Consider the following 25,454-nt stretch of genomic DNA (forward strand, 5'->3'; position numbering starts at 1 on the left):
TTGGATTATTTTATTTTGCCTATCTACTGTGCATAACCTACAATTTCCCAAGTTTCCTTGTGCAAAAAAATAATTATTTGATTATGCAACACGTTAACAAAGACAAAGGGATCAGTGAGCCAGCTAGGTATGCCTGATTTTAGTAGCAAACTAGCTTTGAACAGTTTTGAACAGTGCTGCCATTCATTCTTGCAATTGAGAGGGTTTTAACAGATTGATTACAGTTGTGTTGTGTTATTTTGCAACTCTTTCACGCTATTTCACATCTGACTTTCTGAATAGAACATACAGCAATCACGTCAGTTTAGCAATCAGGCCAGGCCAGGCCAGAACCAGTCTCACAGTCTCAGCGATGATAAATGGGTAAGTGGTTTGCTTATGAAGTGCCAGCAGCCTGCTAGGCACCTGACTCCCCTGCAGAGTGGGAGTGCATCTTGGGTCACCCTGCTGACGTGTCACCACGGACGCCTTTCATTGAACCGTGTACACGATGCAGGCAGTGTAGGTGCAAGGAGCTCAATGAGATGGAATGGGGGTGCTCCACTTCTGTGTTCTGCTTTAGTAAAATGTCTGCTTTCACAATACGGCAACCACTTCTGTTATTTAGGTTCTGTGTTTCTACTGTTCAGTTACCAAATGCCTTGGTATCATTCCCCTGAATGATAACCTTTTTCTTAATTGAATTTGCTGCAAAATTCCCATTGGATGAGGCAGGATCCAAAACTTGGATGAGGCAGGATTGAGAAAAATTGCCAAATGCCAAAGGCATGCTTTCATTGAATCTGAGATGCTTTAGTTACAGCCTGTTACCATGGTGACTTGTCATGAAGAACATGAATGCATAAAGCTGTAGTCATTCATTTATTATCCCTTATTAATTTTATTTTTAGTACAATTTTTCCCCCCAAACCTTTCTTCCCAATTTTCTATTGCCAGTGTTGCTTCTCACATCTCCACTCAACCATTTGCAACACACTGCAGATGAAGCTAAATCTTTGTTGTTTGTGATATATTAGCGTGTATTCAAACTCTTTCCCAGAGCGAATACCTGTGTGTAATCTCGAGCGTGTGTCAAAGTGCAGTCCCTCACACGTATGTGGCCGGACATATGGACACCGCAGGGGCTGAGATTGAGGTCCGAATGTCAGAAACCTGGCAGTGCCCGAAGGAGCCGCAGTCCCTCAGTGACAAGTTTTTGCAGCCGATTGTCACCTTCACGCTGCGGTCCTCTTGGGATTTGCGGTGCGCAGAGCATGCTGGGAATGCATGTAGGTCACACACACCCCCCTCGCTGTGATGCTCTGTGGCTGTAGGTTTGTTTGTTTTTTCGCTTTTTGGACCTATGTGCTATTATCCAGTGACGTCAAACTCTAATCAATTCTGTAAACAGTCACCATTATTAAGTGGCACCTCTGGCTCCAGTGCTTTCATTCTCATTTCACATTTCCATAACAGCATTCCAAAATGAATTGTTTTTACTCCAGTAATCTGTGCAATCTGTACAAATTGAATGAGAATTGAGATAAAGAGGCTTTGTTGGTTGTCACGAGGACTAAATTTCCACCTCAGGCTTGGGAACTTTTTCGTCACCACATTACTGTCTAATATTTCCCCGGGAAGTGGCCTTTTGACGCTATAATGTAAAAGACAGATGGGCTGCACACATAGATATGACTCATCCGGCAGATATACCCTGAGTAATTTTAGCATTTACATCAGTAGATTTCAAAGCTCTCCAGCCTGAGTGACCTTTTCACCATCAATCATTCTTATAATCAGATAACTTATAGCCTAGGCTATGGCTTCAAAAAATCTGTATATCTGTTAGTCTCCCATATTTTCATTATTGGCAGCGTAGTGATTTAGTATGTATTCGAATTCATATGCTTATATAGTGATTTAACGTGACTGGATATGCAGTTATTAAAAAATCTAGTCAATTCCGTATATAGGACAGTGTTTCGTGCTTTTATTATGAATTTACTTTGTTTTCTCTCAATGCCATTGTGAACACTGAACACTGAAAATTCTTGAAATTACTAATTAAAAGCAACAAAGGAGGCCTTCAATTAGAAACTAGCAGTGATGCTGCATCAGTGTGGTAGCAACTCATTATGGGCTGCCAGTCCCACACAGAAGAATTTGGCGGCATGGAGGGAGAGAAAGGCAGCGTCAGAGAATTGAAAGCACGCTTAACCAGTTTCAGCGCTTGACAAGTGTTGACCCTTTGAGGCATTGATTTTGAATGGCATTTAAGTGCCTGGTCTGTCTGAGATAATGGTGGACATCCGCATTTAAGGAGCGCCGAGTGGGTCTTCAGTCCAACTGTTACTGGTTCATTTCTTTGACTGGATTTCAATGTCAGCTCCCACATATTTGATTTTCAGAATATGTGAGCGATTTCGGACATTTAACTCCTCAAAAACAAATCTATGAGGTGAATGTAAAATCATTTGGCTGATGGAATTGACATTGCACGATTTGAGGGAGGTCACCAGGTCCAGAATAAAGTACTTTATTAAGTGCGGGTTCCCTGTGTGTACGCTAATTAAATCTGTTTTGTTTCATTTTAAATATGATAAATCCTTTGTAATTCCAAATACCATTTTCCACATTCAAATTATGCTGATAGCTGAAGGCTGATCCCCCCCTTCCTGATGTCTAATATTACATTTTGTCTAAAGATCTGAAACCATTCATTGTGGCAAATATGCAATAATGGAGGAAATCAGGAAGCAAATACTTTGTCTTGGCACTGTACTGCTTGTACTCCTCTATACAACATTACATCTCTTGGAATAACTTATGTAGTCCTCTTTCACGTTATTACATTGAGAGAAAAAGAAATAGATGACTGTGATGCCTTCTGAGAGAAAAATTATTTCTAGCAAATTGCAATTTTAAAATACAGAAATGAAACTATTTTACCGCGGCCTGACTCAGGCGGGTTATGGAACAGATGGGGAATCTATTACTTTTCCTCTGTATGCCGTGAAATGTTTTTGCAGTTCAAGGGAAAATTTTCCTTTTGAGATTAAAAATGCTCCTCCATCTCTGTGAAGGTGATCACCTGTCAGGGTCCACTGTGCTGAGCCACCTGCCGCATGTCAGACATCACTCACTGACACTGCCCTGCCCAACACAGAATCACTCACTCACACTGCCCAACACTGCATCACTCATCACACTGCCCACCCCAACACGGCATCACTCACCCACACTGCCCAGCCCAACACTGCATCACTCACACTGCCCAACACTGCATCACTCATCACACTGCCCACCCCAACACTGCATCACTCACACTGCCCAACACTGCATCACTCACCCACACTGCCCAGCCCAACACGGCATCACTCACCCACACTGCCCAACACTGCATCACTCACTCACACTGCCCAACACTGCATCACTCACTCACACTGCCCACCCCAACACGGCATCATTCACTCACACTGCCCAACACGGCATCACTCACTCACACTGCACACCCCAACACGGTATCATTCACTCACACTGCCCAACACTGCATCACTCACTCACACTGCCCACCCCAACACGGCATCATTCACTCACACTGCCCAACACGGCATCACTCACTCACACTGCCCACCCCAACACGGTATCATTCACTCACACTGCCCAACATTGCATCACTCACTCACACTGCCCAACACTGCATCACTCACTCACACTGCCCAGCCCAACACTGCATCATTCACCCACACTGCCCAGCCCAACACGGCATCACTCACTCACACTGCCCAACACTGCATCACTCACTCACACTGCCCAACACTGCATCACTCACTCACACTGCCCAACACTGCATCACTCACTCACACTGCCCAACACTGCATCACTCACACTGCCCAGCCCAACACGGTATCATTCACTCACACTGCCCAACACTGCATCACTCACACTGCCCAGCCCAACACTGCATCATTCACCCACACTGCCCAGCCCAACACTGCATCACTCACTCACACTGCCCAACACTGCATCACTCACTCACACTGCCCAACACTGCATCACTCACTCACACTGCCCAACACTGCATCACTCACTCACACTGCCCAACACTGTATCACTCACTCACACTGCCCAACACTGCATCACTCACTCACACTGCCCAACACTGTATCACTCACTCACACTGCCCAGCCCAACACTGCATCATTCACTCACACTGCCCAACACTGTATCACTCACTCGCACTGCCCAACCCAGCTCCTTATCGGCTGAAACACAGGAGGGAAGTATCAACTCTCCATAAATTCAATTGTATTTTTTGTTCAAGAAATGTTTTGGAAGAGACAATACATTTGCTTGTTCATACTGTAGCCCTCACAAGCATCATTCACACAAAGTGCACAATAGAGCTGGCCGTGATTAGACCCTCATCCCCCCTGCTGCCAATATTGCTGGACTAATTCCCTCAATATGTTGGAGTTTAGCATTATCGCCTTTTATTGGGTCATATCACATTTTTTATTTCTGCAAAATGTCCGATGTCTAGTCTTATGCAATGCAACATGTTTGTACACTCAGTGACCACTTTATTAGGTAGTTGCGTACCAGCTTGTTAATGCAAATATTTTATCAGCCAATCATGTGGCAGCAACTCTGAAAGCAATGTCTAATAGCATGCAGACATGGTCAAGAGGTTCTGCTGTTTTTCTGACCAAATGTCAGAATGGGGAAGAAATGGGATCCAAGTGACTTTGACTATGGAATGATTGATAGTTGGTGCCAGACAGGGTGGTTTGAGTATCTCAGAAACCGCTCATCTCCTGGGATTTTCTCACACAACAGTCAATAGAGTTTGCTGACAATGGTGTGAAAAACAAAAAAACATCTAGTGAGCAGAAGTTCTGCAGGCAAAAACGCTTTGTTAATGAGAGATATCAGAGGAGACTGGTCGAAGCTGACAGGAAGGTGACAGAAACGCAAATAACCACGCATTACGACAGTGGTGTGCAGAAGAGCATTTCTGAACACACAATGCATCAAACCACTAAGTGGATAGGCTACAGCGGTAGAAAGCTAATGAGTCTAAAAAAGAAGTCTAATAAATATCTAATGAAGTACTCAGTGTGTATATATGGGCAGTATAAAAAGATTGAATGGAAATAGCAGATTTGTTATCTATATTAAATAGTTTATGGCATTTACATGAACTTACATCTCATCAGATGGCATGCACACTAGGTTATATTAAATTAGCATAAGGTAAATTCTGCACGGATATTAATAAGTATTTTTTCACACAGAGCGTAGTCACTGTGTGGAGTAGCTTGCTTCCAGGTTGTATAGTAGAGGCAGATGAAGACCTGGCTTGATATTTTGCTAGATAATTTTTAGTAAAACTGAGCACTATAGGCAGGTACCCTTAGCGGTAGTAAAATGACATCCATTGTTATGCTAAATGGCTGGTTCTAGCTATTATATTATGTTCTGTTATGTTGTTAAGTTTTTACAAGGCTTGCAATGGTTAAGTAATTGTTAACAATTAGTGAGATGTGCCTGTATGATCTTTAAAAGAAAAGTGTGATCATGTGGTTTGTAAACCCTTTTGAAGTAGACTAAAGTTGCTAGATATAAAGGGGAACTGTAGAAAAGACATCATTGTGTGGTGTTTGTCTTTATTATAAGAAACTGCCACAATAGTAGAACAGGGAATTTCAAATCTCCAGTTTGGAACTAGAAGTCTAGACTGCTTACTGTAAGCCTGTGTTTTTCTCCAAGTATTTCTTGGGCCCAGCAAAGAATCTCTCTGTAGGTACCTGTCAGTTTCAGGAATGAAATTGAATGGCTTTTAAGCTGATGGTGGGACTGCGATGGCCAATGAGCCCAGGATGTTCTCTGATCCTCACAGGACTCCGCTGATTAGTGTGTGGATTGTCCTCCTGTTTCCATGGATACAGCCTACCATTTTAGCTGATTGGCCCCAAGGTGAATCTTCTTGCATCCTGCTGCCTGTGCTTATGTCTGCATTTAAGAAAAGGAATTGAGAAGCCATTCTGAGCCTTGTTGTGAAATTATTTTTAAAATATTTATGTCCTTGATCAGGTTTGGTGGTTTGCCCTTGTATGTTCAATTTCTGAACATCCATTCTTACTGACTCCGACAGAAACCAAATTTAGTTTTAGTTTTGTACTTTCAGGCCTTAAGAACTTGTTCTTGTCTTTGGATCATGCTGAGAAAACTGAGTTAGCTCCGCTGAGGTGCAAACATTGCAAAATATTGCCATGCTTCATTAAGATCCCTTACTCCCCCCCCCCCCCCCCCCCCCCCCCCGAATGTTGTGCCCTATGAAAACTACGAATTAACTACAGTCTTTTGATCTTGAAGCAGGGCTCAACACGAAAAACTGAAAACCCATGCTGAAAAGAGATAAATAAAATGTATCCAAATACACACATATGCATATTTATACCGTGGCATCGAGAAATACTCAATTCTGATTGGTTTATAGCTATACTTTATATTCATGTATAGCCATGGTCATCTGGCTATTTCTGTATATAGGCACAGTCATCCGGCTTCATTACAGTTTGAAATCTTTGTGCAGTAACCTTCAAATGCTCCAAAGAGTTCCTTGTGAACTTGGAAGCTTGTAGCTTTCCTGTGGTTAGCCTACCTCATAGCAAGTGTTAGTAATATAACAGCTGGCAAGAAACTACGCTAGCTGTGACACTTACCCTGCTGAAAATGACAGCTTAAACTAGCCTAAGCTGGTCAAGCTGGTTTTAGCTGTGTTTTCAACACTTTTAGCAGTGTCAACCAGCTGTTCACCAGCTGACCAGCCTACTGTACTGTATATAGTCGGCTAGTGCACCACTTGACCACCAGCTTACTCTACCAGCTTAACAAACTTTATCCGGCTATGACCATCTAGAGGCATCGAAAACAGATTATTTCATTTATGCTTTCATCTACACTCACTGATCACTTTATTAGGTCGACCTGTACACCAGCTTGTTAATACAAATATTTAATCTGCCAATCATGTGGCAGCAACTGAATGCAAGAAAGCATGCTGATGTGGTCAAGAGGTTCAGCAGTTTTTCAGACCAAATGTCAGAATGGGAAAGAAATGTGATGTTAGTGACTTTGACCGTTGAATGATTGTTGGTGAGACACTGTTGTTTGAATATCTCAGCAACTTCTGATTTTCAGGCCCAACAGTTTCTAGAGTTTGTAGAGAATGGTGAGAAAAACTAAAAACATCCAGTGAGCAGCAGTTCTGCAGGCAGAAACGTGTTGTTAATGAGAGGGGTCAGAGGAGAAGGGCCAGACTGGTCAAAGCTGACAGGAAGGTGACTAATAACCAGGCATTACAACAGTGGTATGCAGAAGAGCATCTCTGAACACACAACGCATGTCTGTGCAAGCAGAGACTTCCACCGAAGCGCTGAGGCAGAGTACTCACAGTTGGTGAGTCCCAGAAGTAGAATAAATAATTTTGGATTACAATGTGCCATTATTGAAGAAACATTGCTGTTGAATTTTAATAAAAGTAAATTGACGGCGCATTGATTGCCAGAAAATAAGTGGTCTATTGAGGTCCATTATATCTGATCTAATAAAGTTGTGAAATCTAGAGGATTTGTCACATTGAAACTATCTGGATGGACAGATTATACTCTGGTTAAGTGGAAACATACTTTTATTAAATATTTGGTGAATTGCCCCTTTAACCATTTATGAATTGTTTGATTACAAATCTAAGATGGTGGAGTACAGAGCAAAATCAAGAAAATATGTCTTTGTCTCAAACATTATGGAGGACACTGTATATATACACATAATGTACAGTGGGCTCCAGAATTATTGGCACAATTAATACAAATGTAGAAGAAACTATGCATGTAATAACACATATAATAATTAATATTATATATGTTATGTTCAAATCTATAGGAAAATTATATACTTATATTTTGATACATTTACGTGCATTCATGTTTCATTGTTTTTATGTTTTTTGTTCAGTAATCCCATTATTGGGACACCATAGGTGTCCAAATTATTGGCCCCCCTAAAAAATATTGTAAATAAAAGTTAAAAAAGTTAAATTGGCAATAGCATTTTACTTAATTTAGTTAATCTCTGTCTAGAGGAACTATATTGAGTCATTCCATCTCTTCTTGTAATCTGGTAATTGACACAGGTCGTCACAAAGAAATACATAAACAGTTAAACATACCACTGAGCACTGTAAGCACTGTAACAAAACATTTTTAAACATATGGAATGGAAACTATGGAGATCTGTGAAGCAAACCTGCTAGGAAGAGGATGCAATTGCACATTGTCTCCCCAGATGGTGAGGGAGGCCATAAATAAGAAAAGGAAACTGTAAAATGCAACCTCCATAAAAACAAACTCTTTGAAAGGGTGGGACTTACTGAGCTCAATAAACAAAACCAAGCGTTGAGAGTTTTAGAATTATGACTGGAAGAGAGTGCTGTGGTCAGATGATAAAAAATTGGCCATACACACCATTGACATGTTTAGAAGCAAAATGGAATGCATACATCAAGAAGCAGCTTATACCTACTGTCAAATATGGAGGTGGGTGAGTCACTGATGTACCACTGGTCCAAAACATCATGAGAAAAATAACAGTATGAACAGGTCAATAAAATACCAGGAAATTCTGCCAGAAAATCGTCGTCTCTGCTAGGAAGCTGAGAATTGGTCGTGTGGTGGATTTTCCAGCAGGACGAACTAACAAGCTCTTATAAGCTTGACACTCGGAGCCGCCAGTACCTGCAGGAAGGCACTGCTCACGGCGTGACTGACAGAGCTCACAGTGCCTGGTTTTTAACTTTTGTTTGTTTTCCACGGACTCAGAACACTGCCTGGTCTGGAGGCCCACTGGAGCAACCTGTGTTGACTCAGCTTGGTAGATCCCATAGGAGCTACTTCCACAAACCACTTCCCATGAGCAAAACCAGACTGGCAAGAGGAGAAAAGGTAACAAAAACATGGGGAAAAGAGGAGGATTCTGACATATTGACAGCTTTGGTACTCCTGTCCGCTTGGATGGAGACAGAAAAAGTTAACTTTTCTTCAGCTTTTAACACCATGCAACCGCATGTTATAGCAGAGAAACTTACCTCGTTTTAACCTGAACAATCATGTCACTGCTTGGATCATTGGTAAATGGCATCTTCTCAAACACCCTGCACACAAGCACTGGGTCCTCCTCAGGACGTGTGCTATGTCTGTTACCCTTCATCCTTTACACTGATGACTAGAAGCTCACACCCAAACTACTTTTTCATAAAATTTGCAGACGACAGTTTTACTTTCACTCCTTTCATCTTAAGACCAAGGGCTCAGGCCTGTTCTGGATGAGTTTGAGTGATGTGACAGCTCATTCCTGGAGATGAACGTTGCCAAAACTAAGAACATGATTTTACAAAGGCGAGCCCCCAACCACACAGTTGACTTTGTCCACGCTGACAAATATCTCCGCACTGTTTTTGACAACCAACTCAGTTTCACAGAGAACACAGACCTCATCATCACCAATGACAGCTATACCGTTTGTGAAAAATGAACTCATTTGGAGTGGATAAAAAGATTTTCTGCATTTTTTACTCTCCTTTTTTTGAAAGCATTTTAACATTCTCTGGTTCAACTCCCTCACAAGGACAGAACTATTCTCTTAAGCATTGTGAACATCAGTTCTAAAACCGCCCCCCAGAGAAATCTCTGTGAGTTCTACTTCCAACAGACACTCAGGAAAGTCACTGCAATTCTGGGTGACTATTCCCTTATTCTCCACCCTGAAATTGCCATTCTCCGACACTTTCTGGTAGCTCACTGTAGAACAAACCGGAGGAAAAACACAATTGTTCCAGGAGCAATTATACTTTTAAATGAACACTGTCCAGTTCCCTTTTAAACACCACTACAGTCTAAAAAGCTGCTTTTTTACATTTATGTCTGATCTTGGCTGCTGTTTGTATTGATGTATGTGTCTGCTGAATGTTGTCTTGCTGTTTCTTTGAACCCTCATGTTTTTCACTCTTCCTTGTGGGATAAATAAAGTTCTATTGAGTTGAAAAACCAATGACTCAAAAATGTGCCTCAAAGTCCACACAGAAATGGTTACTTGAAAACAACATCCATGTTCTCTGATATGCTTCTCAGTCTCCAGACTGAAACCCCATCAAAAACCTGTGGTCTGAACTGAAGATGGCATAAGCGTGAACCCAAGGATTTCAACGATCTTGAAATCTTCTGCATGGAGGAATGGTCAAATATCCCACCAAATGTATTCTCTAACTTTATCACAGATTATAAAAGTACTCTCGGCTGTCTTCTTTACCAGGGGTGGTTGAAAAATGCGAGACTTTGGGTGATTCCATTCTAACATTAATAAAGCACACATAAAGTTTATGTCAATAATGGTATTATTTGTTATTTTTTCAGTGCATATTTATCGAGGGTGCCAATAATTGTGGAGCCCACTGTATATTAAAAAGACCCAACTTTTTCCAACAATTTCGAGGAATGAGTGGACGTGAAATGTTGATGAATATCCCAGTATATGAAACGCTAGAGCGCACTGTCCCCATCAAGCTAGTTATTGTGCTTAATCTGCACTCAGTCACTGAGTCAGAGAGGGGGGCAACCCGAGTCCAGTTGAGCGACACTCCTGGAGGTTGTGCTGGCCTAGTTTGAATACTTTTGGTTCTCGGTCCCACAGTGACATGTTGAGTAAAGGAAACTTGTTGGGTAAGGGTGAAAAATGTGAAGGGCAACATGAGTAAGCACAGTCAAGCATTTTTTCATTTTTCAGTTGGCTAGCTATGACCATGCAAAACAAGGAATGATCAGTTGACCATATAGGTTAGGTTATGTGAAACTCCTGGATCAATTTGCCATTGGCGAAGATTTTGTTGTGTGCTCCAAGGCCTATACAGTAGGTGTTTCAGCAAACCCTTTCAACATATTCACCTTTCTATCACATGCTTATTGGACAAGCTGCACTCAGCAGACTTCATGCCCATATAAGGGCTCCCATTTTCCCCACTTCACAGTCTCTGAGCTTCAATGGTTCTGTTCTAATTAAAGCTCACCGGAAGCCTAAGTCAAATCCATCTCACTCATGATATTGAGACCTACTGAAATACCATTACTCTGAGCAGTAACGGAACAGCTGGAATTCTGAAAAATATGAATTATTTGTGAAAATCAATTAAGAAAAAAACCCCAATAATAACGGCATTCAAGAGATGCAAAAATCTAGAGCGACTTAGTTTACATACATTCTTTTACATACAGCCCGTTTATAAAGATGGGTATTTACTGAAACAATTCGGTGCCTCACCATGGAATTGAACCTACAGCCTAGCTCTCTAACCTTCATGATGCACTGTCACACTAAGTTAAACTACAGTAAGTGAAATAACTAAAAGGGTGGTACGTTGACAATTTCTCATTTCTCTGTGCATTGATCCTGCTGCTGCAATGGGAGTGGAAATACAGGCTTGCTATTTGGTAGGCATAAAACAAGGGTGTACTGATTAGGACTCCTTTATTACCAAAATCCATTGACGTTTGCCTGGAACCAGAACTGTAATTTCATACCCAAGCCAAAAAATATATCCTCAAGTAACTGAACAGAAACATTGAGTGTGAGAAACCATAAGAAATGGTTTATGAATGTTACATCTTTCAGAACAATCACTGTAAGGCCTCACTACACCTCACCTTTGCCACGCAGCACATTTCAATATGAATACAGTAAGAGGTCAGGAACCAGTGCCCTCTGTGGAATCCACAAAAGCCCTTAATCTGTGGCCATTAAACCGGTGGAGAAATAATATGTATGATTCACAAGTCACCTGCAGTGGGTGGCAAGCTCTACTGCACTACCACCGGGAAAATGTCCGGGAGAGATCTGTCTGGGTCATGCATATTTAACTTGCTGTTTCCATAAATGTCAATACCACAGTGACTAATTACTATGCAAATGAGGCACAATACAGGACATGGCTGATTCATAAAGAAGATTTCACATTTTTTATAACAGTAAGATTACCTAAAATCTGCCAGGAAAGTCACAGGTCTTTTTAAAAGCCATGTATGCAATGTGTTAATTTGGCAGTGACAATTGCAGCTGTCATAGTTAGATGCAGACATATTAGATGCGCAAGAGAGTGGAATATATTGAGAAGTTATTCAACATTACAGGCTGTGTTAGACTAGAATTTTGTCAAAGATGACATTGAACCTGTCCTTGTAATTTGTTTTTTCTATATTTTAAGTGAACTGTTTCATTCAAGGCAGCAATATTTCATTTCAAATACAGCTCTAATAACCCAGTTACTTTAATAGATATCATTCATCTGAAATGGTCCAGTTCTAAAAATCGTTATAGCTGTTCCAGGAAATATTGAAGAGGTCCATTTGTAGGTCATTGTATGGTCATTGTTTCCTGTGGCTCAAATGCTACTTGTTTGTTTTCAGCGGTGCAAAAGTAAGTTTATGGATGGCTGTTAGGTGTTAACTCTTCCACGGGACCTTTTCTGTGGGTTTGTTTATACACGAAAGAGCAGTGAGTGCCGTGAAGATTGCAGTTGTGGACAAAGAGGCGTACATTATCATGAAGACCAGAGGACTAACTATGGCTTAAAAATGCCATAGTTAACTATGTGGCTTAAAAACTAAGCCGTAAACTGAGAGAACAGGCAAATTCATTTAGAAGGAGAGCACAGATACTGGGTATATCATATACAGCAACAGACAAGTCCTAAGAGCTGTGAACAAAAACCCTAAAACAGTGGTCAGTGACACCACTAGCAGTTTCCATAAGGGAGGGGTGGAAATATCACCAGTCACTGTACAAAGAAGACTTTGAGAGCAGAATTAGAGAGGTAGAGGTTACACTGCAAGACGTCTCATCAGCAGCAAGATTTGTTTTGCCAGAAAAACGACGAGCCAGAAGAGTTCTGGAACTAAGTTTTATGGACAGTTGAGATGGAAATAAACCTTTGCCAAAGAGACGGAAAGCCGAAAGTGTGAAGGAAGGAAGGAACCATGGTCCAAAGGACTCCCCCTCATCTGCACTGAAAAAAATGTTTTTACTTTATTACACCTACTTATTCATGTGATTATCTAATCAGCCAATTGTGTGGCAGCAGTGCAATCCATACAATCATGTAGATTTGGACCAGGAGCTTCAGGTAATGTTCACATCAACCATCAGAATGGGGGAAAAATGTGATTTTGAGTGACTTTGACCGTGTAATGATTGTTGGTGGCAGACAGGGTGGTTTGATTATCTCAGAAACTGCTGATCTCCTGGGATTTTCACACACACTAGTCTCTAGTGTTTTCAGAGAATGGTGCAAAAAGCAGAAACGCCTTGTTAATGAGAGATGTCAGAGGAGAATGGCCAGACTGGTCAAAGCTGACAGGAAGGTGACCGTAATGCAAATAACCACACATTACAACAGTGGTATGCAGAAGAGCATCTCTGAACACACAGTGCATCATAACTCTTAAGTGGATAGGCTACAGCAGTGTAAGTCTAATAAATACCTAATAAAGTGAGGTGAGTGTATATTGCTATAAATCCCAATAAACAAAGTTTAATTGGATAAACCTAAAATGTACAGTAAGAAACCAACTAATGTCTACTGTTGCCATACTTTTGGAGGACACTACATCTAACAGACAAAATATACTGAACAAATAATATTGTTGTTAACATATTAACTACAATATACAGTAGTAGTAAAGTGCAGTAGTATTTGGACAGTGGTGCAATTTATGTTCTTTTGGTTCAGTACTCATTGGATTTGAAATGAAGCAATGAATAATTCGGTTTTTTGTTAACAGATTGCTGCAGGCATTCTAACAAACCTGTACCATCTGCGGTTATCGACCCCGCGCAGTGCCAATGAGGGCTGAATCCAGAAAAGGATAACAGTGGCTCCACAAATCACTCAAAATGCATTCACGTTCACAGTGTTAAAGTGTCTTATGGGATTATGGTCCACCACAAAGCAAGGATATCCATTAGCTACCTGAGAAAGACACATCGTGGGCCAACAACAGATGGGTGGAGAAGGCAATAAATAGTATTTGTCACTCTTCCAACAAGCGTTTCCTGTTGTATATGTGCTGTGTGCCCTTCCAGGCTCTGGGCAAATATTGCAAGACCCCCGCTGATGCCTGCTACGAGCAGTGCTTCTTCCTGCCACATTCGCTATCGGTCGGCCATTTGTGTGGGACGGTTTCTGTCCATTTACATTTCCATTGGTACTCCAGACATGACTTTAATTAGAGTTTGGGGAATAGGCTGGCCTATACCTGACATTTTGTAATCTCCACAATTTCTCCAAAGTGGCTGTAGCCCCACTTGCCATGACAAATGATCTTTCGTGACTGAGGGCAAATATCCAGACTATAACCGCCCCCGTTCAGCCTCTTTCACTCGGAGAGCTGAGGTCATATTGCCCTGGAAACTTTTTGTTGGCTTGTCAGTGGAATGCGCTGTGCTGGGAGCAAGGAGGAATCAGTGGTAAAATGAGTGTAAATAATCATTGCTGAGAATATTACAGCATGAGAAAGACAACTTGTAATCGTATTTACACTATTGTTAAAGGGGCAGTTCACCCAAAAATGTAATTAAAGTGCTATCTATCCATCCAGATAGTTTTGCTGCAATTTTTTAATAGAAATGGCTACTTATTTAGATACATTTCACCATGATATAATGGACATGATACGATGGACCTCTGTGGACCTTTTTCTGTTGATCAATTGCAGACAATTTCCTTTCAAAAGCTCAACAGCAATGTGTCTTTCCAAATATAATGGTACATCAACAAAGCTCAAAATGCACATTTTAATTGGGAACTATTCCTTCTGCCCCTGGAACTCGCTAACTATGTATGCGCAAGCAGAAGTGCGCGGCAAAGCACACCAGTATTCTAGAGTTCAATTGCTTTGATCAGTGTTTTAGCCAGCTGTTTGCTGTGCTTGGCTTCTGTATCGAGACATCAAAGTGTACGTGTGAAATTGTGCCAAGACTCCATAGGAACTCCTTTAGCTCGCAATGTCGGACTACGACGTGGACACTTTGCGGCGGAATACTTTGGCTTTGGCTGAAAGGTCTGCTTGCAGAATCAGCAGTGTGCTTCCTGCATGAACGCGGCTGGGGTGGCAGGTAATTGGATATTCTAAATTAGGGTGGAAATTGGATCTGTTCAGCCCCACATGTTCAGTTCCAAATGTTTAATAAAAAAATACCCAGGTTAATAGAAACGCAGATTAATAATAATTTGCCTGTAGTTGACTGCTGCTTTCAAAAAAGCTTGTACCTGAAATTGGAATAGCTTACAGAGTAGCTTATGTGTGTTCCAAAGAAAATGAAAACTGTTAGCCATGAAAAGAGCATGATAGCTGGAAGGATAGTCGATACAGAGCCACTACTGAATGGACTACTGAATAATGAATTAAAAGCAAATGATGGATGATTCTAGCCATTTGATAAATGACAGCATCAGAGATTACAGACAGGAAAACTGTTGTATCCAGCTCAAGTTAACCTGCTTCTAACTCTGTTCATTAATAAAATCACCCATGTGTCAAGCAATCTGTGTTGTTATGAATGTACAGTATCATTTTAGTTTCATTATGTCCCTCCCTCAAATTGCTCGCTCCCAAATACCTGTTTTTTTTCCCCAGTATAAATTATAACTTGTTTCTGCTTGAGGTTCATTTCTTTGCATCCGTGATAATAACAAAGAAAATCTATATTGTATATAACTTGAAAATGTGTAGTCTACTTTCACAGTCCCCCTGTTCGGTTGACTGGTCCATCTGTAACTGGTCCATCTGTTTAATCTCAGAGGCTCTACTGTATTTCATTTAAGCAACCCATTTGTCATTTCAGTCTCTGGAATGAGAATTAGCTGGTTGGCCGTTTGTGAAATTACCTTTGCACCACAGCTTATTAATGATTTCATTGACAAACATGTTGCACTGGTTGCACAGATCATTACTTCAATCAGAATTCCTGCATTTCCATGTTCTTTGAAACCATGCAGTGCAGCTGCCTTTCATAATAGAGGAGCCTGTTGAACATGTGCAGGGTCATAACAGAGCGAATCATATATCAGTTATTAGTTATTAGTAATAGCTGTTTCATTCATTTATAAACCGAAACATCCAAAAATACCAAGAACAAAATACATTAAAAAATGTTTTACTGTGTAGTATAAGAAAATAGGCTAACAATTCTAAAGCCAACTGCAGACTGGCTGAAATTAAAACGACCTGAACGGCATTCAAAATGCCCATACATATATACAGTGCTCATTTCATGTCAGGTATCAGGTTTTCTCCTGTCATCAACTAATATTTCTGGAAAGAAGAATTCCTCTGGATGCAGAACACAAAGCTAGCATCATACAGTATAACCAAACTATAGATAAACTATAATGGGAAGCTACCAATGTTAACGCTAAGGGACTTCATCAAACACCGACTAGTTGCTCTAAGAAAGTTAATGACATGCTTTAGTTCACAAGATGGCTGTTTAATTATCATCCAGTAATTAAACTGAGCCCTGCCGACAGACATATTCTCAAGGTCAAAAGAGTTCATGCTCATCACGTCTTTAAGGCAGCATAATACAGCAGAGGCTTTTCTTACAGACCTTCGCAATATGAAAAAATTATGGGAATACACCAACTATGCCACCTTGGGAATTGCGTTCAAGGAGGTAGTTTAATAGAAAAATTCTTAAGGCAGGTACTCCTACTATTATAAAGGAGCAGATATTTGGTATTCAGATACATTGAGGAACCACCATTTTGTCAAACTTTATAATGATGAAGAAAAAGAAGATAATGGACTGGAAGATATAGGACTAATATTAAACACACTAACGGTAAAAGAAGCATTTAAAAGGACAGTTGCCTGTACCTCCAACAGGAGGAAGTATTAGGAAGGAGAGCCAAGTACAACAGGGGGCGTATCAACAGGGGAAGAGTACAGCAACTTACCAAACCCCTGGTGCTCGTGCCCAGATACACACGCACACTAAATAATAAAATGACAAGTGTTTTGTGCACAATATCGATCACAGCATGCACACAGCATGAAAGGGGGAGGGAGAAACCACCTACGGTATTATACCACCCTCTGCATATAGAGCTCAGTGTACTCCAGAAGCTCCCATCAATCAGTACACACTAAAGTTTCAAAGATAAAATGGCCTGTCCATTGGTTTGTCGCGAACAAAAGAGAAGAATGGACATGACAATGAAAACAATAAGAGCAGTTATTCACAGTAACAAAGTTTGAACATGTTGAAGTTCAGAATAGGCAATATTCTCTTTTGTTAGACACGCTCCCTGCACCAGCACACAATGGCAGATCTAATAGTCACGCTGCACTAGCCTACTGCCGAGACCTGCGACAGCAGTCTGGATGCACTTCCTGTGTGTATGTGCAATCTAGTACTGTGATGACAGGTGCAACGAGACGAGTTGTCACATTGGCCAATGACATTTCTGCATTTGCAGTACCCGTGAATGATTTGTGCAACATTTGTTAAGTAAGACCAGGAAATTATGCATTGTGTTATACAGTTTGGAGAAGTTTTACAAGCATATCTAAATGTTTGGAATTTAGCATTAAATTATTGTCTGCTTTATATGAGCTCTGTGTTGTAATTATTGGGATTAGCAGGTTTTCTCTGAATCCACTGCTTCTGTTGTACAATGGAATCGAGTATCTCTATACTTAAACAGCTGATCCCTAGCTAGGGCAGAGAGCTAGGCCTTTATATAATGCATGAACTAGGCCATGGGTTGCAGCTGACATGATTGACCTGGAGCCAAAATGGCTACCATCACTGTGAGCGATGTCAGCACTGTCCATGGTCCTACAGACCTCATTAGGTGCTGAACATAGACAGCACCATTTCGGCTCCTGTACTGCCTGTCCTAGCATTGCTTCCTTTTCTAATATTTGCACCCAGTACTTTAATTTTTTATGTAAATACGATTGTCTCTGCAGAAAATCAGGCAGGTAGTTTTTTTATATAGTTTGTGTGTCAACTCTGCACCCACTCAGCGCAATCCTCTGTTACATAAGCATGCTGGCTAGAGCCACACTGGTTTGCACAAAGGGACTAATGAGGACTCAGTGTGAAACCCGACACGGAGAGAGGATTCTCCTGCCAAGGTGCTCAGAAAGTCACCTGTTATCTGCCAGCATTCTTGGCCCCACTCTATATCAGATGATGTGTGGCAAGCATCCTGACACAAAATGGCTGCCATGTAGGACCAGGTGGGTGCTATATATCAGTGATGATTGAGTGTCGGTGTGCGAGTCTTCCCCCTACACTTTACTGTGAAGCTGTTGGAGATGAATGGTGCTATGGAAATGCAATCCAATTTTTTAATTATGTAGGCTTGTTTTCTTACTTATTTCATGCAGCAGTGTTCTTCTGTGGAACATATCCCAGTCTTTCTAATGCGTGGTGTACTGGCTTATGCTAAAATGGTGGGATTGCTTTTGTATTGTTCTGAGGAAACAGCCTTAGATTGGTTTTGACTCAGTAACTCACTCATATTTTACAAGACATGGGATACCTGAATAGCAAATTATCAAGCATATATTCTTAACTAGATCATTTATAAATAATATGGAAGCAGTTACAGCTGGAAGTGTTTGATAGGTTGGTTAACCTGCACATTTTCAGAGGAATAAATTGATGTTCTGGAAAATGCTCATGTGGACTAAAGAGGCATGCAGTGCCATATATAATTTGCAGCTTTTATAAGAAGGACAACTGCAGTCTATCACAATTATGCAGATATGTATTGCTTCTTATAATTAAGTTTCTGATTGACCTGACACATGTAACAGGAATAGTCTGGAAGAGTCACACTGACAGTCACAGTAACAATGTATTTACACCGCAACAGTTAAAGATGTTATCTTTATAAGCTAATTCCATTTCTTTATGTTCAATCAAAGACGAGGCTTTCTTCCCCATAAAATTGCTAAAACGCTTACATTAAACTTATGTAATATGAGCAGTAGCAGTATAACAGCAGGCAGATGGCTGTGCCTGATGCCACAGCCAAGATGAAAGATAACCTCATTATAGGATTTCTACTGCTAATAATTAAACAGAACAAACATTTATCTAAAAGAAGCCTGCATCATTTCCATACGGAAATCTATCAGCAGCCCGCTGTGTGTAGGTCTAGAGCTGCAGGATTACCTGGCTCTCGACGGTTTCTCTTTCCCCCGCGAACGTTTGTGACCTGCAGTTTCATCATGGCAGCGTCCGCGTCCATTTGGGAGAGAGGATACGCAGCAGGACGCATTTCCTCCCAAATGAGCGCAGCCAGCCGGCTGATTCATTTCCACCTCTCGCAGATGAGGTACCCAGTCTGATTCACCGGCCATCAGTGTCCCTGGCATGGGCCCATTTCAAAATGTCAAGCACCACGCCTCACTGCACCGAGCACGAGCGCGCTAGCGGGAGCTCCTCTCAGGAACTTCTCATTACGTTTGTTTACTGACATTATGTTGCGTTGTGGCCTGCACAATTGGATAACCCGTACTAAGCGGGAAGGTCCTTATTTGTGTTGTTTCTTAGCTAACACTATAGAGAAGCTATGGCTTTGCAGTACACACATTTTTGTAAATGTGGGCTTCGTTATTACAGTAGTGTGCATTGATGATTATACACTTAACACAATGAAGATAAATCAGAAACCAAGTACTATTCAACTATTTATTTAATGTAATATTGGTTCATGAAGATGAAAATAAGTAAACAGATAACAATATATTCTGAAAACAAAAATAAGTAAAACGAAAGTAATAAGTCAACCAACCGGCATCATGTAAGGCTACAATGCGGCTACGAACAATCTCATTGTTCTCAGAGCTCCTCGTGCCATCATGTTTAACACTGTGACACTGCTCAAAGTTTGTGTTACCTTAAATACTGGAACAACTGACCATCAGAAGTAATTTTGCAGAATAATGTTGCTTCAAACCAGTTTATACAAATTGCTTAGTATCAAGAATCATGGAATGAGCCATGAATAAACATTTCAATTTTTCAAAAAAAAAAGATGTTTTCAGTGTTTCTGTTTATTAGCCATACATTTACCCCAATGTAATGGGGGTAAAAGTGGGAATTATTTTTTTGTTCTCATTGCCTACAATAGTATTGTTCAATACATTTTCACCCAAAGAAATTTAAGAAGTAATATATTAGGACCCCTTTTAGACAAATGTGGTGGTGTATAATCATCGCTGCACACTACTGTATGTCATTTCATTTAAATGTTTGAGCCATGTGATGATAAAGAAATGGAGAAGCTGAAGTAATATTTGAGGTGAACAAGAAAATAATTGGCCATATTAAAGATTCATGTGTAAGATTGACCTACTCACCATGCAGTAGAAGTCTGCTGTCGCTCAAATGATAGCGGGAACAAGATGAAAATGTTAGGAAATGTAAAGAAGCCTAGATGCTGTAATCTACTAAAATAAGTTTACACATTTTCTGGAAATGAAGGTTTAACAAGAAAAAAAAAAACACGTAATATGATATTTCTTTATTTTGGGCCATGACTATTGAATTTGTGGGTAAGCTTGTTTGTACACTTTCCGATAATACCATACCGTTATGTTCATTTTTGAAGAATATCTATGGGTAGGGTGGTGGGTGGTCCAATATGGGTCCACTTTGAGCCCTTGTCTGAATGGTTAATTAAATCACATTCTAACACTCTGTCATATAGGTTAGCTAACATGTAGGCCATTAAAAATGTGTCATTATCTAAAAGGTCAGAAAGATATTGATTGTTCACAGAATGCCCCAGGGTGAAATGTATTCACAGAGGCCATTCAGGAAGTTCCTGCTTTTTAGTCTAGAAGACTCTGACTTTTTGCAGTGGTGGGAACAGATCTAAAATAGGTGTTCTCTTGTCTCTATGCTTCTTACAATAGATAAAGCCAATGAAAAATCAGTATGGTAGTTGGAAGATATAAAAATCGAGGGGGAAAAGATGTGTTCCCTTCCATTGTGTTTCCTTCCTTTACCATTTCTGCTCTGAGTAACTACCAAAACCAACTTAAGACTTACAGACTGAAGAAATGCAAGTTATACGTCAATTGTATAGTTATTGATTGGTAAGTCGGTTTTGGGTTGTGTCCAGCGGAGCAAAGAGGGAGAAGCCATCCTCCTCATTCCTTAAGATGAGCTTTTCTGTCTGAAAGGAAGTTGAATTAAACATGTTGTGTTCCTGAGCTTTGAGTATTCCTCTTTTTTGGGTTAGTCCATATGAAGTAATCAGGGGTTCTTATGCAATAATATATTGTTTATATCACTTTGCAGATACTCCTAAAACTCGCTGCTGTTGAGGGTTTATATAGGTTTTAAATATGCCAACAATTACTGATAACCAGGAAGGTTTGGAAGTAAGGGGTGCCAAAATCCTAGGATGAACAAAACAGCAGGAAATGATGGTGTACATCCAGCAACAAATAATTACTGTGTATAGTATGACTATAGTATAACTATATAACTATTTTCCAAACCTATGTGCAATCTTCATAAAGTCCTGATGAGTGGAAACAAGGCAGTATTCCTTGTGCAGAGGACATAATTAATTTGAGAGAGACAAATTGGGAATGGGAAGCAGGGGGTATTTAATGGGCTCTTTAAAAGTCTATCTTAAATTGATGGTGTGCTTTAAACTTAAAGCGGACATCACCTGTTCACCCCTGTGTGTAATAGCCTGCCCCAAATCCTGTCAAAAAGTAGCCCATAATATCCTGTTTTAATTCTCGAAAACCCATTTGTATATAGCCCGTGTGATAAAAACACAGACACAGATAACTGATTTCATGTCTTGTTTTACTTCATACTTAGCTGCCTCCTGATGTTTCAGCTCATCAGTCTGGCAGCAACTAAAAATTAAATAATGAGAAAAAGGTTTCCTGTTGACCAGCACCTGTAAGAACCTACTGCAGTATTAGGGTAGAGCTCTATTTAGCAACTGTTATTCAGAGCCTTTCTGAAATGCACATAGTGCTATAACCGTGGCTTTTTTCATAGCTCTATTTGTTATGGAAATTGTCCAAATGTTTGCAGTTAATTATTTTTGCCTCAAACAGCATTAATCTTCTCTTCTCTGTCTAGGACTATACTTCTATTTATAGAAACACCTCTTCCTGACTCCGGGTTGTCTTTAGATTCTCATTTGTGAGAACTCACTGCTGGGTAGACACACAGGAAAAAAATATTTCTGGTGGAGCACAGTTTTGGAACATATCAATGCTGGTTCAGTTACATTAATTGTCGTATTTAAGACAGTATCAGTATCTTGTGCAGTATATTATTGATGACTCACAGGACAGGCATGTGCAGTGTATGCCGCCTGCCACATTAATGAGACTTAATTATATTAGCACCAATTACAATATTGCATACTGACATTCAAATGTCAATATTGTTGCACGGGCACAGGAGTGCACAGAAGAATATTAAATATTCATTGATTTTTTCAGAAGTATTAGATTAAGTTTGATATGATCATATTGGAATCATGTAAACATGTAAAAGTGGAACGAGAAATGCCTCGCCTCTGCCTTTACCATGTTTCTATTTATAGTACCTCATCCATGGTTGCCTTCAGCTTCTCCCCTCTGAAAAGCAGCATTGTTTCACTGGCTGGTAATGATATTAATCTGTGTCACAGTAAAAGGGCATGACTGACCACAAGTCCACCATCTTTTACATTCTTACTGCTGGCCACTTGATGTGGTCATGCTATGGGTGTGTCCACCGCCTTCATTAACAGTAATTCTCTCACTCTGTCACCTCCCATAATTCCTCTGCTGTGCTGCCCTGGATCTGCTCACAGACCTCCCTGCTGGAAAAAAAACAGCTCAAACTAGGTTTTGAAACAGTTGATAGCTGGTTGACTAGCTCAGACCAGCTCCATAGTCCAACATGGTTTGACCAGCTGGTAGCTGGTAATTTCAAGCTGGTCACAGCTGAATTTTACACCAGGGCACTCTACTGAGTGCCGGCATCATCGCAGTTCCGATCCCAACAAAAGAAAAGCCGGCAAAATAGCTTGTGAACACAGTTGATTGTTCTGTACGCCGTGATTCTGCGTCAGCACGTGCCCTGGCTTTCAGCAATAACCCGCATTCTTTTCTTGTTTTCCTTTTTCAAGCATTGTTTGGAATAGCTCTTGTGGTCTGTGCCTCGTATCGTCACTGCAACGCCATCCGGCAGTTTGGGGGATTGAACAGACTGTGTGTCCTCTGACATTCTTGCAGCCGGCCCACTGTTTCTTTCACTCTCCGGCTGAGCTGTGCAGTTACCGCGCCGGAGGGCCTCAGTCCAACTGTGGCTGACGCAGCCAAATAACAGGCCCCCATTTGACCAGTGACACTCCAACGTGTGGCGAGGCAGGAAACAAAGTGTGGAGCATACCACTTACTCCAGGGGTAATGCTGTAGCTCCAGTAGGCACTAAAGATGCCCTGGCTACATTATGGCCAGAGAACATTTTTCAAACTGCTCTCACAACATGGTGAAACATGATGAGGTTACAGTCAAACTTTCAGATACTGTATGCTATTGTCTGTACATTGAATAGAGGGCCAGACCAGCCTGTCATTGCTAATTTATTTTTGTTCCAATAATTTTTTATAATGTCATAAAGCCATTTTCAAATATAGTTGTCATCCACACATGTGCGTGTATAATATCATGTATAGACATACATTAATAAATTAATATCAAGTTGCATAAATTGGGAGGGTTGCCACCTGGGAAGTGGATTCAAATGGCTGTTTAAAAGAAGGATGCCATGCCTGTTTTGAAGTGAAGATCCCAGCTGAGCAGCAGTAACAAAGCACACATTGCGAGCTCACTGTAATAGCCTTGTAATCTGAGATGGGATGGGCTTTTGACTGGTACACAGCTGTAGCAAGGCATGCCTTGCTATCATTAACATCCTTGCCTCCATTCACTAAACATTTACTTACTTAGTATTGACATATTTCCATTTTTTGTACATAAGTAGGCCTATTATACCTTTTGAATTACTTAATGTTTAATTTTGATAGGAAATATGCAACCCTTTTTGGCATTATGTAATTTTTGAATCATCCACTTCATATTCACTGCTGCTCTATGATTGAGATCTTGATTCCGACTTTTCTGTCTTCCAGAGAAATTGGAGATGGCCCCTCCAACTGCAGCTCAGCTTAGATACGGTAAGTGCATTAATTACAAAGTGGTTGTGTCTGCCTCCATCACAGATGTGCCAGGACCAGGGCCTGTGCTGGGTAACCCACAACAAAACGGCAGTGTGCCCCGTCCCCTTCCTGATTGGTCAGAAAACGTGTGTTCATTGGCTCCAGTCATATGCAGTGATGCTCTTTATTCTCACTGAGACTTGGTGTGTATTGGTGCATGTATGTCTGCCATACTGTGGATAAAGATAAGGGTATCATAAACTTTTTGACTGCCATGTGGCTGGTCTTGGAAGGAGGATTGAGGTAAATAACAAATAAAACTGCTGACTATTGAATGACTACCCAGGGAAATTCCACTCTGTATTTTCCATTGCACTGGAGCAAACTCCATATCATGCAGGTCGGAGACATATGGTGTATGCTTTTCCCACGCCAGTAGATATTTTCCCATATCTCAAGTTTTTATTATTTCATAATTCATGACACTGATTGACTATTCATCAACATGCACTACGAAGAGACTAAGACTAACTCATCAAAGGCAAAACAAAAATAGCTTCACTGAGTTTCACTGAAATTCCTGAAATTCATCAGTTCACTGATGAAGGCAATGTCTCATCTTAGCTATGAACAATGAGTATTTCTTGGATTTGATGCCACTAATTAAGTAACCCTTATTTGACTCCCTGAAAATAGAGGCTCTGATTTGTAGTTCCTTTCCAATTAGTTTGTACACCTGTGGTGATGCTGTCATTAAATGTTATAATGAGCACGGTAATATCCATTCAAAATAGCACATTTTGAACCTCAATATCTCACCCATTTCAAAACCAATCTCAATGCCACTACAATGTCAGCATATGGTCTACTTGACAATCCATTGTTATGAAATAATCATCATTATTCACTTCATCTGTGTGTGGTCATAATGTTTTATAAGCTTTAAAAGCTTATTGGTATATACTTTTTCAGCTCTTGTTTGGGGACCTGGATGGGGATACTGCAGTCCAATGCAGGATACCATCAGATAGGGGACGTGTGAAAAAATCTCGTCTGGGGTGACTCAGTCTTCAGGCCATAGCTAATCTCTGCTTGCAGGCACAGTATAGATTGAAAATGGTCGTACTGGCTCTTAGGTTTTCTCTTTGTTATGTGT

The 25,454-nt window shown here is 40.6% G+C and overlaps 1 protein-coding gene across 4 annotated transcripts in view; it reads left to right on the forward strand.

Annotated features, from left to right (window-relative positions):
- Positions 1-25,454, forward strand: part of LOC133139339 (transmembrane protein 65-like) — a 45,292-nt gene that overhangs the window by 7,057 nt on the left and 12,781 nt on the right. For all 4 annotated transcript variants that reach the window (XR_009709809.1, XM_061258808.1, XM_061258825.1 and 1 more), the window contains exon 3: positions 24,272-24,316. Coding sequence is in view for 3 of the 4 variants with exons in the window: in XM_061258808.1 (XP_061114792.1) it covers positions 24,272-24,316 (45 nt within the window). In the remaining variant the exon portion in view is untranslated. The remainder of the gene's footprint in view (positions 1-24,271; positions 24,317-25,454) is intronic.

This window comes from Conger conger, chromosome 1 (assembly GCF_963514075.1).
Source record: "Conger conger chromosome 1, fConCon1.1, whole genome shotgun sequence".
In the NCBI taxonomy this organism is placed as follows: domain Eukaryota; kingdom Metazoa; phylum Chordata; class Actinopteri; order Anguilliformes; family Congridae; genus Conger; species Conger conger.